Raw genomic sequence first — 15,996 nt, 5'->3', positions numbered from 1 at the left:
TTGAAGTGACTAAATGAAATTTAACCATCCCTGCCATCAGGCTCCACAGTGTATCTGAATTCAAGACATTCCAGTGTGAACCGTGACATCTTATCTCTAGTGCCGTCCTGTGCCCTGAACAGAAGTGGGTGTGAGATGGAGAGAAGCACAAGCCCACGCTGGGCCTGGATTCAGGGTGCTCCGCTGTGGGCACGCATCACCCCTGGTGCAGCGCGCCCCAGGGAGAGGCTGGATGAGCAGTGTGCCTTCTCTTTTGAGCAGGAGAAAGGTTGTGAAAGGGAGGTGGGAAAGGACACGGCCATCTGCCTGCCTGCCCCTTGGAACTGACTTCTCATGGGGAGGCCAGCAGCAGACAGACTACCAAGAGCTGAGGCAGGACAGCAGCCTGTCATGAGGTGTGCCAGAGGCTTGAGGGGAGGCCCCGAGCACTGCGATTAGGGCTGGGCTGCTCCAGGGACGGAGGAGGAGGGGAACCAGGCTCCCAGAAGATGCCTCCCCCTTCCCGAGGGCACTGCCCACCAGGAGGAGAGCGGGCTCACCCGTACCGTCAGTTCAGGGGTGAGCTTGCAGTAACAAAGGAGCCTGGCAGTCCTCTTTTTAAACACTTAGTTCTCTGTGTATGCCATATCCTAACATAGTGCTTGCCTTTTGTTTACTTTTTTTTTAATTTAAAGGATTTCTTTGTTTTGTTTTGTGTTTTTGATAGATGAGGGTTACTACCAGGGTGGAAAATTTCAGTTTGAAACTGAAGTTCCTGACGCATACAACATGGTGGTGAGTAGCCTGCTCTTGAGTCATTGTGCCCCCTTCGCGTGGTGGTTGGCTGTCACCGGGCCTGGCGGTCCCCTCCCCAGCATCGTGTCCACATGCGGCCCACCCGGTCCTGGGACTGAGCACGGATGGCTGGCATTTGTGCGGTTAATGCCCCTCACCAGCAGTATTTAGGGTTTTAGTAGAGAGGTTCATTTCTCAGCGCACATTTGCAAGTACTGTGTGCTGGGCAGTCTGTGCCGGGTGCAGTTCTACTGAGGCTGGAATTACTGTCCTGAGGCCACACGTTTACAGGGATCTGCCCGTGTATCTCATGCAAGTCTTGTTAAATTCTGACACTGGAGGAAAGAGCATTTTATTTAAAACTGTACGTTTGCTTATGGTATAACACCAAAATTTGAGAAGTGTATAAAACGTGTTTTAGATTTTTGGAAAAGGAAAACAACCCATGGTTTTAAACTACGAGTGTTTGTTTGCACCCCTGTAAGCATGTCGGATCCTTCAAGGGCCCTCCGGCAGTAGCTGTGCCCGGTGCAGTTACATCTCGTCTTTGCTTTTAGGGATGTGCTGACCAAGTAGGAAAGTGAGAGAAAGGGTAGAAAATTAATCATAAAGTGCTGAAAGTAGTAAGTAGCAGACAGTGATAATCGGTCAGCAATAGGAAGCTGGAGAATTCAGAGAAGGAGGAGAGAAGGTCATATTTGGAAAGTGGTCAGGGCCAGTTAAGGGTCTGAGGAAAGCTAGAATTGGATCGGCTCGAGCACAACTGGGGCAGGGGTTCTGGGTAACAAGACCCGTCTCCTGCTGTGCTGACAGCTGAGGAAATGAGAACCGGCAGCCTTTGTACAGGGCAGGTTGACCAGGTTGACTTGAGGAAAGAAGACTTGGGGTCAGGAAATAGTGGAGAAGTGAGAAGACCCAGGTGTGAGTTTTGAGGGGCGTTTTCATTACAGCAGTGAGAAATCCGTGAGGGCTCCGAACAACCCCACACCCCCCTGAGGAGAGGGCGTGGGACACCCGCCCAGGCTCTGCGCCTCCGGGTTGCCACCTGGCCAGCTCTACCGATTTTATAGATTTTGCATATTGATATGTCTATTTCCCACCATGTTTCTTCACATTCTCTAGGCCTGTTGAGCAGCAAAGAAAAGTCTAATGGTAAAATTCGGTCTCCTGTGAGTCTGAGGCTGAGGGAGTTGGCACCGCTCAGGTCCTTGCCCCCCTCAGCAACAGCTCCCTCCTCTCTGACAAGTGGGGTTGTCCCCCTCCTCCTGCGCTTCCTCTCCAGCCCCGACCCCAGCTGTCATGCTCAGTGGCTCTAACACTTGTCTATTTAAAGCCAAACTTTCCTGTATGGAAATCGATCTCTACTGGGCTAGTATGTTCAAAGCCCTTTTGGAGAATGTGGAAGAGTTGGCAATCTAAGAAAAAGAGAAAGGAAATTTAGCTGTCACACAAAGATAGGAGGATGCGCCTTCCAGGCCTTTGTCGACCCGCCCACCCAGCTGCCCGCTGAGACTTTCCCTGTTGCCCTGGTCCCTGGCAGGGGAGCCTGCACCTCCTCAGGCAGGAGCAGTGTGAGAGCTTGCTTTACAGGCACATGTTTTGAATGTGGGGCTATTTTGATGGTTTCTGGAAACAACCAGACCTGCAGTACTTAAAACTCCAGGCTCTGGCTTCCTGGACATGCGCCCTCTCTCTGAAGAGAGGTAAAGGTCGTAGGTTTGCGATACTGCGTTCAGAAAAGCAGGGAATTTCAGGGGAGGAGGATAGATCACAGGGTTTAGTGTAAGCTGGTGAACTTTCCAAACAAGCCTCGAGGAAGCTGAGAACTGCTGTTGGCGTGTGTCGGGCATCATTTGGTGGCAGAGTGTCTTCTTCCCAGTGTAAGGAGAGAGTAGGGAGCCAGGACAGGAAGGGAGGAACAGAGGTGTGTTTCGGGCTTCCACGTGTCAGGTGCTTCCGCTCATTTTGCTTAGGTCACACTCTAGTCGTTGGGTGACCTCAGTATTCCTGTGTATGCCCATCAGGAAGTTAGGGCTCCGAAAGGAAAGGTAAGAACTTACTTAGCTGGCCTTACTGGTCTCAGTGTCTCCATTGCCAAAGCCGATTCTTGTCAAGAGCCGCCCGCCTTCCTAACGTGTGCCCTTCCCAGCACATCTGGGCGCCACTTCGTAGTGAGAAGTGTTTGTCATACTCCCCTGTCCCTGTGACTTCTTTAAGAAATGAAGTCAGAAATGAAATAAGTAGTGAATAGAAAACCATTGAGCCTCAAAGATACATTCCCTCTAGTAACTGGTGGCTTATAAAGATCTCACATTTTTCTATTTTAGTTTCTGCCTCCTTTGGAAAATTTCTAAGTGACAGGGCTGGTCCTCTTTCATTGGGAACAAAACCTGTGTTCTCCAGCCAGGAAGTACTGAGAGACCAGGCTGTTCAGGTGTATCCAGACCCCACCCTGCTGCCGGGAGGGCCTCTGCGTGTTCTGTCTGCCTCTCTGCAGGCAGGGGCCAGCCAGAGCCGTGAGCTCACTGCAGGGCGAAGAGGGCGGCCCTGTCCCCGGAGACGTGAGGTGGCATGCTTCGTAGATGCAGAGGTGGCGGTGTTCCCCTTGTTAGTAGTTCACCTTTGTGCAGTTCTCACTGTCTCTCTTCACTGGACTGTCTGCTCCCCGAAGGAGGAGTCTGGGGATGCGTTGATCTCACTGTATTTCCACTGCTGGGCGGAGGTGGCCACACCAGGCATGTGGCTCACATTTGTTCAGTGGTTGGTACATTCTCGGCCCCCAAGAAATTTGTGGTGTGGAAAATAAACCAACATTTGAAAATATAGAGATTCCAGGCATGTGGAGTAGCAATTCTGAGAGCAGACTTTAAGGAATTCACGTTTCACTGGAGTGAGGAAAGACAGCCGGTTTTCAGCAAGTCAGCCTAAAAGGGCTTTGTGGAGTTTTCTCAGAACTCATTTGCTTTTACATCACAGTTTATAGGATTTCTGTACTTTATAAGGACTTTTTTTCTTTAAAACCCCTTATGCTTACGGTTCCTGCAATCAAGGTCAGTTTTTAAGACTGTGAATGAAGCTTTTTTAATCAGTTAAGCATCAGTACATCATTATTTTAGAATAAACTTTTTTAAAAAGAAAACACCTATTTGGTATCCCCTCACCCCCTGCCACCCCCCACCCCACCCCCCAGCTCTCTGCCCCGGAAGCTAAAATGGAGATTTTCCTTTGATTCTTTGTCCTTTGATCCCTGAACTTTATGTCACAGTCTCCAGCTGCTTCGCAGTCTCTCTCAGCTCTAGAAGTTGGCTGAAAGGATGGAGTGACGTTTAACGACCTCCTAAAATGCTCTGGGTTCTGGGTCAGGCCTTGTGGGCTGGAGGTGAGAAGTCAGGAGGCCTTGAAGAGGCTCAGCCTCTGGACCCAGAAACGGTGACAAGCCAGGGTGGTGATGCCACGATGGTGACACCCCAGAGTGTGGGAATGCACAGAGCAGGAGGCGGCCTGGGAGCAGATAGCAGCTTGGCCATGGTCTCACACGCTGGGGCCTCACGCGGCTCCCCTGGTGTGTCACCTGAGCTGTGGGAGGCAGGACGCGTCCTGAGGCAGGAGGCAGGAATGTGGCTTTTCTCTCTTCCTGGAAGTGAGGTGATGTGATAGAACCACATCAGGCAGCATGATTGCGGGCAGCCCTAAAGGGGCCAGGAAGTGTGCTCCTGCCACGTTTCCAGGAGAGCAGGGGGCACCACCAGCAGCACCTGGATGCCCACTGGCCCCTCTTCTTTTTAGGGTAATTTCTATACTCCATAGAAAATTGAGGAAAAAATCACTATGCAAAAATAGAATATTAGTCATCTGTTGTCTCTCTCCAGCATCAGAGATGATCATCACTAACTTTCTGATGGATGTTATGCACGATATCTAACCACACATACAAGTGCCATCATGCTACACGTAGCTCGGCGACTTGGGGGTTCTAACATTACAGTGTAGTACAACGTGGGCTTCCCTGGTGGCTCGGCCGTGAAGCATCCACTTGCCAGTGCAAGAGATGCAGGTTCGCTCCTTGGATAGTGAAGACCTCTGGAGAAGGTAATGGCAACCCACTCCAGTATTGCTGCCTGTAAATCCCATGGACAGAGGACCCTGGTGGACTACAGTCCATGGGGTCGCCGAGTCACAGCAGCAGCAGCATAATACAATATATCATCAGATCATAAGAACGTATCTTCTCTTGTCAGTTAGTATATAATTATATCATCCTTAGTAGGAGCACTGAATTGTGTGATGTATCATGGTTTTAAACTAATCCTTTATGGTTGATCACTGGGTGACCAATGTTTGATAATAGGAGCCAAACTTTTGTAAAGGGCCAAACAGTAAATATTTTAGGCCTTGTGGACTATATATGATCTCTGTCATACATTCTTTAAAAAAAAAACAAAAACACCCTTTAAAAATATAAAGGCTGCACTTAGCTCATAGGCCACTTGGAATCAAGCTCGGGCTTGTTGGGTCCGAGGGTTGTAGTTTGCTGGCCCCTGGAATGAGCAGTGCTGTGACGCAGGTCCTGGGCAGCAGCACATGCGTGTCTGCTGCTTGCTGCCTTTGGATAAATTCTTAGAAGTGCAATCACAGGTATTGAGTCGTTGATGCTGATTTTAAGGCTTTTTAATCAATATGATTCAGTTACCTTCCAGAGATCGTCAGTGTGTGAAAATTGTTTTTTCTAAACCTTGACCAACATGGGATGTTTTCATTATTTTTTTCTTTTTGCTCTTTTGGAAAGAAATAAATAATATCTAAATGCAATTTGCATTTTCATTTCTTAAATAGGATGCTAAGTTTTTCTTCCTCCTTATTAACTGTGTATGTCTTTTATGGGCTATTATTGTGTGCTTGGCCCCCCTTTTTTTTTCTGTCATGTTTGTTTTTCTTATAAGCATTCCTATATAGAAATTAAATGAAACTTTTTTCTTAGTTTACTTAGCTGTGTCATAAACATTTTCGCATTTTCATTTGTCTTTTTGTTGTTGTTCTGTAAAAGCTTGTGGCTTTTTGTTTTAAGGTGTAGCCAAATCTACTTTTCCTTCTTGAATTTTTCATGCTGTGGAATGCTTATAACAGGCCTTCAGACCCCGAGGTAGCTCATCTGTGTTTGTTCTGGTACTCTTAGAGTTCTGTGTTGTTTATGTTATGTAAAGCTCTCTGCGAGCAGCTGACTGTACTTTTCTGAATAGCTAACCCCTGAAGCACCCCTGTCCCCACTGATTTGCAGTGTGGCCTTTGTCATGTGCAAACCCTGAGCTGTGTGACAGGATGGCTAGTGATGCCAGCCCCCGAGGTAGGAGCTGGAGCTGAGTGCATCTTGTTAGTCTGGTTTTGGAGGTGGTAGGGGTCTGTGAGAATAGTTCACAGACTATTGAAAAGTGAAAAAGGGTGAAAAGTGTGTGTCAGAATCTGGTCCCCAGTTGTGGTGCAAAGATCTCTCTCTCTGGGGCACTGCTGTCAAGAGGGCCATCGACAGCCTCCAGCTGTGGAAGGTGTGAGGGATGCGGGGAGAGGGCAGGTGCAGCCCCACACTTGGAGCTGCAGGGACACCAGGCAGGTGACAGTGTGTCGGGGCCTCAGAGGAGGGAGGGGCCTTCTGTCCTTCCAGACGCTGAGCCAGTGGTGCCTCCACCCTGCAGGCTGCTGTGCCCAGTAGATCCACCACGCGCACAGTGCCAGCAGGGCTGGCCTTCCTCTTGAGCCTGAAGGCCTTGCTGAGAGTGCAGGCTCTGCTAGTATTTGCTCTGTCAGATGCCTTCCTGTTTACCTGCAGAGAAGCAAGTTAGAGAATATTCAGATTGATTTCAGCTTCTACTGATCCTAAATTTTGTAATCCTCAGATACCCACCTCTACTTGGTTGGACTAATCATTCAGGGGAATCTGTTGATGTCATGTTGCTTTGAAATCAGGAAGAAAATTTAATGAGGGTACTGAAAAAAGTGTTTAAAAATGTTTGTTTTATACAGATTTGAAAGGTGACACTATTAAAGTACTAGAAAAAGTACAGAAGATTTGGATGGTGATATATTCTCTAGATTTGGTCTCAAAGATAAAAATCTTCATTACAAAGATTTTGTATCTGTGAGATGACCTGTCTGGTGAGATTCTGAGAGTCGACTGTCATGCTCCTCAAACCAAGGTGACCTTGCAGTGGACTGGGCCTGGGGAAGGGGCTACCCATTGCAGGCAAGAGTGGGCATGTGACCTCCCTGGAGGCGAGCACGCTTGTCACTGAATCCGAAGCAGTGCTCTGGCCAGAACCCCCCCCCCCCCCCCCCAGTTCCTGGTCTTCATCCCAGTGAAGTATTTCATTCCGATGTGAGTGAGGATAGCGTTGATTGAGCAGTTTCGTAGTAGAAGTGGGAAGAACCTAAGTGTTGGGTCACAGGGAACTGGCTTGCTAAATGCTAGTGTTTGTGCCATGGAATGCATGGACGCCCAAAGGCGTCTGAGATGACAAGAATAAATGTGAAAAAAATGTACAGCACGTTTCCCTGCTTCTGTAAAGAAAAATGACTGTGCGTCACACACACCTGTGTGTATGGCCTCGAAAAGAGGCTCCAAAATGTGCATCATAGTTAATAGGAATTATTCTGGGTAGACTGCTATATCTTTGTCTACACACATATGAGTATCTTTCGTTTTATTTTTTTTTTAGATGAGTGTGATCGGTTTTAAAATAGAGTAAGACTAAGAGAACATTATCCAAACACGCTCCATCCTAAGTAATGTTGATGTGTCTTTTTCCCACATGATCTTTGTCAGTCTCTCTCCCTCTTTTAAGTGTTAAGTGGACCAGGACTTATATCTAGACCAGGAAAATGACAACAGCGTCTTCAGAAACACCCACCAAGGGCACCAGCGCTGCTGTAGGGAGCAGCACTCCAGCTGCTCAGCCACGTAGCGTGAGGGAGTCTAGGGGCTCCTGGTTCACGGCGGGGTCTGGGGGTGCAGAGCTCCTTCCCCAGGCCTCTGTAGCTGCTCCTTCACAGCCGGGGCACCAGGAGGGGCAGGGGGCAGAAGCCCAGCGGCCAGCACCATCTGCCATCAGCCCCGGAGTGTGGAGGGGTCCTGTGCGGGGACAGCAGCCCCCCCAGCGAGACCAGCGCTGCGCGCGGTGTGCAGACACTGCTGCAGGGTCTGGGGCTGCTGCCTGACAAGCCCGGAGTGCGCGGTAAAACGGCGCTGGATGGGGGACGCAGAAGGCTCTGGAGCGCCTGTGATCTCTTCCTTCTGTGTTGCAGCCTCCCAAAGTGAAATGCTTGACCAGGATCTGGCACCCCAACATCACCGAGACCGGTGAGATATGTCTCAGGTGAGTTCTGTCCCCTCCTGTCTCCTGTGCTCTGAGCACTGCCTGAGGCTGGGCTTCCCAGGGGTCACCTCCCCCGAGAAGACACTCTGAGGCTGGGCCTGGAGTCAGGAGGCTTTGGAGCAGTCTCTCGGCTCCCCCATCCCTACCTGGCCTCTGCAATCCACCCAGGATGCCCCCTCTAACGACCTTTACCCCGTCCCCTCTTATTTTAATGAGGCACACTCCTGCCACATGGTTGATTTTAGATAAAAGGGGAAACTATGATTAATGGAATTCACAGTGGGAGAATAATGTGGATGGCAGGCTTCAGAAAACTGCCCCACTTATATTTAAATGTCCTCTTTTGTGGTTTTTCTTTTCTACTTTTTTTGGCTGCACGCACGTGGCTTATGGGATCTTAGTTCGCTGGCCAGGATCAGTCCCAGGCCCTGGCAATGAAAGTGCGGAGTCCTAACCACTAGACCGCCAGGCAGTTCTCTCAGCGTCCTCTTTACCAAAACAATGTGCACAGGAGCACATGCCTGGAGCTTTTTATCCGTGGTGCCTAGGGCCCTGCCCTTCCAGGGCCAGATGGCCGGGAACCAGCCATTTCCTGCTTCTAGAGCTTGCTAACGTAGAGAACCGAAGAAGTCGTGTAGGGTGGGGGTGGAGGTGGTCTTCAAGTCAGTTTAGCCTGTGGGCTGTGTCTGTCTTGTGTCCCGCACGTTCTCTGGCAGGGCAGTGAGGCAGCTTGCAGGGCTCTGGAGCTGGCTCGCTGGCCGAGTCCTTGCCCACCCCTGGCAGCCGTGTGACCCGGTGGCCCAGCCGCTCCATCTGGAGCAGGTCTCCGGCGTGCTGTGTGCTCCCTTGCTGTGAGCTCATCCTCAGGCCCTGCCTCTGGGTCCTGTCCTCCCACCCTCTTCTCCCTGCAGAGAGCATCGGCACCTGTGAAAGGCCGTGTGCAAACTCTAACCGTCCTCCCTGCAGGCACGAGGATACCCACTTTCACATCCACTTTGGCTTTTGATAGTGAAAAATACATTTTATGAGTGTATTTTTTAAAAAAGACAGCTTCCCTTTTAACTATCTGCCCTTTAAGTATTGAAACTTCAGAAATCTGTGATCTTCAGTTTCAGATCCTAAGTGTCTTGTCTCCCCTCCTCCACTGAGAGTGGGTCCAGAGAGGGCGTTTCTCTGGTCACTTCTGCCATCTTCTGAGAAATCAGGTTATTAACAAAATATAATAGGAATTTAACAGATGGTCACCTGCTACAAAAGCTAGAAACCATGAAGGAAATAGTTGATAGATTTAGCCACGTTAAAATTAAAAACACACAATTTGAAAAAGAAAGTATCAGCACAATTGCACCCCTTGTATGTAAACAGTCCTTGCAATTGATACGAAAAAGATGGGCCCCCCCACTGGAAAAATGAGCTTTGGTTCCAAGTAGGGGATTCAGAGGAGGAGGCACACAGTGGGCAGAACACGTCTGGGACTGCTTGGTCTCCGTGGCGATGGGAGACGAGCACCTGGAAGCAAGGGGAGGCTGCTTGCCACTTCTCAGGCTGGCAGGGAGCAAAGCGTGCGTGTGTGTGTGGATAGGCTCCTGTTCCACTGGAGGGTACGTGTATCTGTACACCTTTCCCTGGTCCTTCAGCCATACGGAGACTGCAAACCACAGAGGAAAAGAAGGGCCCGGTGGACAGGAGCCGCTCCGTGCCACTGCGCCCAGCTGCGCACCTGCGGCTGGTGGGCCTGTTGGCCGCACCTCACTCACCACTCTGCTTTTCCGTCTGTTTCAGCTTACTGAGAGAACACTCGATCGACGGCACCGGCTGGGCCCCCACAAGGACGCTGAAGGTGAAGTGCGGACCTCTGCCCGGGGCCTCCCCGTCTGGGAGGAGCCTCCCGGGAGGACAGCAGTGTGCACGCTGTCCCGTCCACACAGCTGGCCACCCTCCCCTCTCCCGCTGCCCTCACCGCCTGCCGGCCCTCCCGGGGCTCCCCCGCCCCGGTTCCCTGAGCGGGTTGGAGGGGCGTCAGGCCCTCTCTGCCCTTTGCCACGGGCGCTGCAATGCTTCACTGTCCTGCTCATCCTGCTGTTCCCCAGGCTTGCACAGTGGTCTCCCCTAACTCAGTGCAGACTTGCTAGCAGTGGGTGGGGACAGAGGAGGGGTGGCGGATGTGGCCAGGTGTGCTGGAGGGGGCGCCTCTCTGGGGCGGGGGCTGCAGGGAGCCATAGGGGCTCAGGAAGTGGCCCCAGGTGTTTTGCCAGCGTGGCTCGAGTGGGCTTCCAGGGGTGTGTCCTGGCACCCACGTGGCGCCACGGGCTGTGCATCCTCTCCGAGCTCTCCCATGCTGCTGCCCCCGGGCCCCCTGACTTTCTTCGCTGACCCTTAGCAGCAGCGTCCCGGCTTTTGGCCAGTGTTCAGTGAGTGGCAAGCAGCTCCCTGACTTCCACCATCTTCTTTGAGTAGTGAAGTGGCTCCACGGTGTCACAGCCCCTGCCTGTCTGCCGTGGGGTTCGTCCTGCCCAGAGGAGCACTCGGCTCAGACTGGGTCTGGGGGCAGTGGTGTTCCCAGCCTGCGTTTGGCTTCAGCGCAGAGATGTGGCCTTCTGAGCGAGGCCGTTTTCGTGGTGACCGTCCCCCTCCTCTTAACCTGAAGGGCCGCGGGCAGCACGTCGGCCTGCCTGAGGCTCTGGGCTGCCTGTCGTAGCGCACACGCTGTCTCCCTGCCTCTCTCTCCCGTAACATTTTCACACACGGCACCTTGGCTCAGTGAGGTATGGACAATAAAGGCCGTCTTCCCTGGAACCGCTCAGGCCTCAGTCTGTGCCGAGGCCAGGAGACGCGGGCAGCAGCTGGTCATGGAGCTGCGGCATTGGCTGCTGCCCCTGGTGGCGAGGGGGGCCTGAGAGGACTGGGCCTGTGTGCAGGCTCCGTTTCCCCGTGGTTCTTTGCTGATTAACTCTCTAGGCCCTGCCTTTTAAAACAACTTTGAAAAATCTAACCTTCATAATATGCTGATTTACTGGTTCATCTCTTGGAGACCACCCTCACCTGAAACTTGTTTTTTTCTTTCTTCTCATTTCAGGATGTTGTGTGGGGATTAAACTCTTTGTTTACTGTAAGTATGTTGACCAAAATTCCAAATTTAAAAAAATTTTTCTGTCTGCCGGTTTTAAAGATAGGGTTAAGGATAACACAAGGGAATTACTAAACCCCTCTCTTCTTTGGCACTTTTGTGAGTCAGAAGAACAGTGAGTTAAGAACTGAGGGTGCTTTGAAGTGACCCGTGGGGAGAGAGCAGAGGGAGGGGAGAGGAGAGTGTCCCCACTGCCTTGGGGGCACCACAAGCCAGCTCCGTTCCCTGTGGTCTCCTCCACTGGGTTAGGCTCCCCAGGGGAATGGCCGCCCCACACTCCACTCTGCTTCACTCCCAGGTGCCCTGGCTTGGATGAAGGAGCATGTAGTCACCAACCTTTAGGCTTTTCACAGTTAGCTGTTTCTTTGAGTTTTGACTTTTTGATCATCATTTCAGTTCAGTCGCTCAGTCATGTCCAACTCTGCAACCCCATGGACCACAGCACACCAGGCTTCCCTGTCCATCACCAACTCTTGGAGCTTGCTCAAACTCATGTCTATCGAGTCAGTGATGCCATTCAACCATCTTATCCTCTGTCGTCCCCTTCTCCTCCTGCCTTCAATCTTTCCCAGCATTACTGTCTTTTCCAATGAGTCAGTTTTTCACGTCAGGTGGCCAAAGGATTGGAGTTTCAGCTTCAGCATCAGTCCTTCCAATGAATATTCAGGACTGATTTTCTTTAGGATGGACTGGTTGGATCTCCTTGCAGTCCAAGGGACTCTCAAGAGGCTTCTCCAACACCGCAGTTCAAAAGCATCAATTCTTTGGTGCTCAGCTTTCTTTATAGTCCAGCTCTCACATCCATACATGACTACTGGAAAAACCATAGCTTTGACTAGACAGATCTTTGTTGGCAAAGTAGTATCTCTGCTTTTTAGAACACTCTCTAGATTCGTCATAGTTTTCTTCCAAGGAATAAGCGTCTTTTAATTTCATGGCTGCAGTCACCATCTGCAGTGATTCTGGAACCCCAAAAATAAAGTCTGTCACTGTTTCCATTGTTTCACCATCTATTTGCCATGAAGTGATGGGACTGGATGTCATGATCCTAGTTTTCTGAATGTTGAGCTTTAAGCCAACTTTTCACTCTCCTCTTTCACCTTCATCAAGAGGCTCTTTGGGCTTCCCCGGTGGCTCAGAGATTAAAGCGTCTGCCTGCAATGTGGGAGACCTGGGTTCGATCCCTGGGTCGGGAAGATCCCCTGGAGGAGGAAATGGCAACCCACTCTAGTATTCTTGCCTGGAGAATTCCACGGGCAGAGGAGCCTGGTGGGATACAGTCCACAGGGTCGCAAAGAGTCGGACACGACTGAGCGACTTCACTTCACTTCACTTTCTGCCATAAGGTTATCATCTGCATATGTGAGATTATTGATGTTTCTCCCAGCAACCTTGATTCCAGCTTGTGCTTCATCCAGCCCGGCATTTCACATGATGTACTCTGCTGTTGCTGCTGCTAAGTCACGTCAGTCGTGTCCGACTCTGTGCGACCCCATAGACGGCAGCCCACCAGGCTCCCCCGTCCCTGGGATTCTCCAGGCAAGAACACTGGAGTGGGTTGCCATTTCCTTCTCCAATGCATGAAAGCGAAGTCGCTCAGTTGTGTCCGACTCTTTGAGACCCCATGGACTGCAGCCCACCAGGCTCCTCCGTCCATGGGATTTTCCAGGCAAGAGTACTGGAGTGGGTCGCCAGTGCCTTCTCCGATGTACTCTGCATATAAGTTAAATATATTTGATCATAAAGGAGCTTTAAAAGAAATAAATTTCAAAGACCTGTCCTTGGGCAAGAAGAAGCTGTGCTACTTTGAGTAAAACCTCAGGTCCCTCCAGGAAAATAAGCCCATCCTGGACAGCCCACAAGACAGTCCCCTGCATCCTTGTCCTGTCATCTTGAGCAAATAAAACACCCAGAGCCTCACAAGAGAGTCTTCCATGCCTCATATATTCACTATACAGTTGAGAAGACGAAGAATTCTGTGTTTGGTATAGTCTTCTATTCTGTATGCTTCACACTCCTGCCTGTCTCTAGGACTTGGAATCTAATCTCCCAGCTGTAAATGGTCGTGGAGTTGCAGGTGTTCCTTGCTCTATTCGTGACAGACTGGCCACAGCCTTGTTTACTTCCAGATCAGGGATGCAGTCCCCAGGTTAGACATGTCTGCGGAGGAGAAATACCGTTTCTTTACAATGATCCAGTGATGGCTTTGGAAAGCAGTGACTTATCATAAGGACAAATCTTTCTACCCTGGTCTTTCAGAAGAGGAGTAGATAGTGTGGAGATTAGATGTGGCCCCCGATCTGAGACCTGTGCTTATTATTCTTGGTGGAGAGGCGGGCGGTGGAAGGACGGGAGGAGGGGAGCTCTCCCAGGGCTTTTCTGAGGTGGGAAGGTGCTCCCTCCTCAGGCCAGGGAACGCTGACCTAACGGCACTGTCCTCTGTCCAGTTTGGGTCCAGACATCATTCCTCCTGGGTTGCGAGTGCAGTGCTTGTGGAGATGAGTTAAAAGATGAAGGGGAACCCAGGCAAGACCAGAATGAAAGCATAGCAGGCACAGCTGTTAATCGCAAAATCAAGGGGAAAATGAGTTTCTAAGGAAAAACAATTTTTATTTATAGATGCTCATATTGAGAGTGGTTTGTCCTTCCCCAATTATAAGAAATAGCATTAGAAATTAAGGTGATTGCTATTTCCTCACCAAACTGTGGAAAGTCATCTGTACACATTCCACCCTTCTCTCAGTCAACCATGAATCACCATTTTGGAAAAAATGTCTCGCGTTCAATGCTTCTGCATCAAAAGAACTTTATTTCTCGGCAGTTTTCTCAACTCTCTGGGTCACTCTAACATTTGCTGATTAAATTTCTGTTGCCTGTTTCATAAAATGAAGAATGGTAACAGCAGAAAAACAGGTTCTTTCCACTGTTTACTCTGACTTTCTTTTTAAGGATCTGTTGAATTTTGATGATCCATTGAATATTGAAGCTGCGGAACATCATTTGCGAGACAAGGTAAGCTATTCACAGAAGATTCTAGGTTGATGTGTTTGGTGAAAATATAATTGCGTGTGCGAGTGTACGCTCAGTTGTATCTCACTCTGTGACCCGATGGACTGTAGCCCTCCAGGCTCCTCTGCCCATGGGGTTCTCCAGGAAAGAATACTGCATGGGGTGCTGTTTCCTTCTCCAGGGGATATTCTCGACCCAGAGATCAAACCTGAATCTCCTGCGTTGGCCGGCGGATGCTTTACCTGGTGCCACCTGGGAAGCCTAAAAAGAGAATTAACTGCCCCCTTGAGTAGATAAGGATGAAATTGAGAATGGTGGAACCCAGGATTGGAGCTTAAAGCATTTATAATTGATGTGTTATAATCAATGTGCCTGGTCTCAGGAAGGTGTTTGATCCCAGGTCAGACAGGGGTGTTCCTATAAGGTGTGATTTCCTAGCAGAGTTCAGTGAGTGACTGACAACAGGCAACTCTTGCTTCACCCCGTGACAGTGTAGGAATGCAGGCAGGAGGATGGAGGCGGCCCCCAGCCCTCACACTGCAGGCTCTGTCCCGCCTGCCCCAAGACCCATTCCTTCTGCCCACAGCTCCCCGCGGGAGGGGCTCACCTTGTCCTTCATTTGCTGTGAGAAAGCAAGGCCAAAAAGAAGGGAGAAGACCCGCCAGGAGGGGGCAGAGCTCGGGACTTAAGCCCGGAGTTCCTGGCCTTCTCGGCGGCCTCAGACAGAGGAGCAAGGGGGGGGCTGCAGGGCCTGTTGGGGAGGACTGCTCATCTGGAGGGGCGTGGAGACCAGAAGGGCCTCCTGCTCGGCCGGGGCACCTGTGCTCCCGCGGTCACGCTGAGGGCGGGGCTGCCGGTGGGATCATCACTCCACCCCGAGAGCTTTGGCCCCGGGAGCAGATGGTACTGTGGGCCTCGGGGCGCTGTGGACGTGGATCTTGTGAGTTTTGCTGAAGGCGGCCAGGGCTCCCGTGCAGCCTGTGTCGGCTGTGGGCTGGTGAGGGGCTCTATGCGCAGCCCTGGGCCAGCTGGTGCCGGTCACAGATCTCCCCTTCCTCAGCCCAGAGCCCGCCCCCACCTGCAGAGTGAATTCACGGCCTCCCTAGTGGCCCCTGCTGAGGCCTCCTGGTCACCAGTAGAGGGCGCTCGTCAGGCCCCGGGCTGTGTGTGTCCCTGGATGCTGGTGAAGGGGGGCACCCTGTGGGCAGCAGTGCGGGGAGGAGGGCAGTTGGGAACCCACCTTGAGCTCACACGCTGCCCCAGCAAACGTGGGCAGGCCTTCTGAGGTGAACGAGCTCCAAGTACTCTTGTGGCTCAGACAGTCCCGGGGCCCTTCCCAGTCCTGCAAGGCCGGGGAATTCTGCTCCTAACCTTAGAGAGAGAAGACCTAGGGACACACTTGCGGCGTTGGCTCAGATGGGAGGTGGCTTTCCTGCTCGTGCTGGCCTGGGAGGGGCCTGCGTCCATACGGCCTTTTTACACCTGAGGGATCAGCCCGGCGCCAGGTAGCTTTTGCTTGTTGCCCAAGGAGGCGACTCTGTTCAAGGCCCCCTCTTCTCTCGGGCAGGGTTGGCACCCTGATGGCCCGCCGCACCTGGATGGTAGGTAGGAGGGTCCTGGGAGGGTGGATCTGGACACAGGGCTTTCCCGAGAGCAGCAGCCGGAATCCGTTTGCGGTCCAGAGCACTGGCCTGACCCACGTGGGGACCTTGACCGCACTGG

At 51.4% G+C, this 15,996-nt stretch overlaps 1 protein-coding gene across 14 annotated transcripts in view; it reads left to right on the top strand.

Annotated features, from left to right (window-relative positions):
• UBE2F (ubiquitin conjugating enzyme E2 F (putative)) overlaps positions 1-15,996 on the top strand; it is a 46,287-nt gene that overhangs the window by 29,297 nt on the left and 994 nt on the right. For 6 of the 14 annotated variants that reach the window (XM_069584010.1, XM_069584067.1, XM_069584039.1 and 3 more), the window contains 5 exons: positions 707-774; positions 8,068-8,138; positions 9,921-9,978; positions 11,215-11,247; positions 14,215-14,277. In XM_069584010.1, the coding sequence (XP_069440111.1) occupies positions 707-774; positions 8,068-8,138; positions 9,921-9,978; positions 11,215-11,247; positions 14,215-14,277 (293 nt within the window). Of the gene's footprint in view, positions 1-706; positions 775-8,067; positions 8,139-9,920; positions 9,979-11,214; positions 11,248-11,661; positions 12,284-14,214; positions 14,278-15,841; positions 15,876-15,996 lie in introns of those variants that run through there. The other 8 variants (XM_069584026.1, XM_069584084.1, XM_069584058.1 and 5 more) reach the window with 2 other exon arrangements.

This window comes from Ovis canadensis, chromosome 1 (assembly GCF_042477335.2).
Source record: "Ovis canadensis isolate MfBH-ARS-UI-01 breed Bighorn chromosome 1, ARS-UI_OviCan_v2, whole genome shotgun sequence".
NCBI lineage: Eukaryota > Metazoa > Chordata > Mammalia > Artiodactyla > Bovidae > Ovis > Ovis canadensis.
Note: the sequence above shows the minus strand (reverse complement) of the source record. Positions and strands in the feature narration are given on the sequence as shown.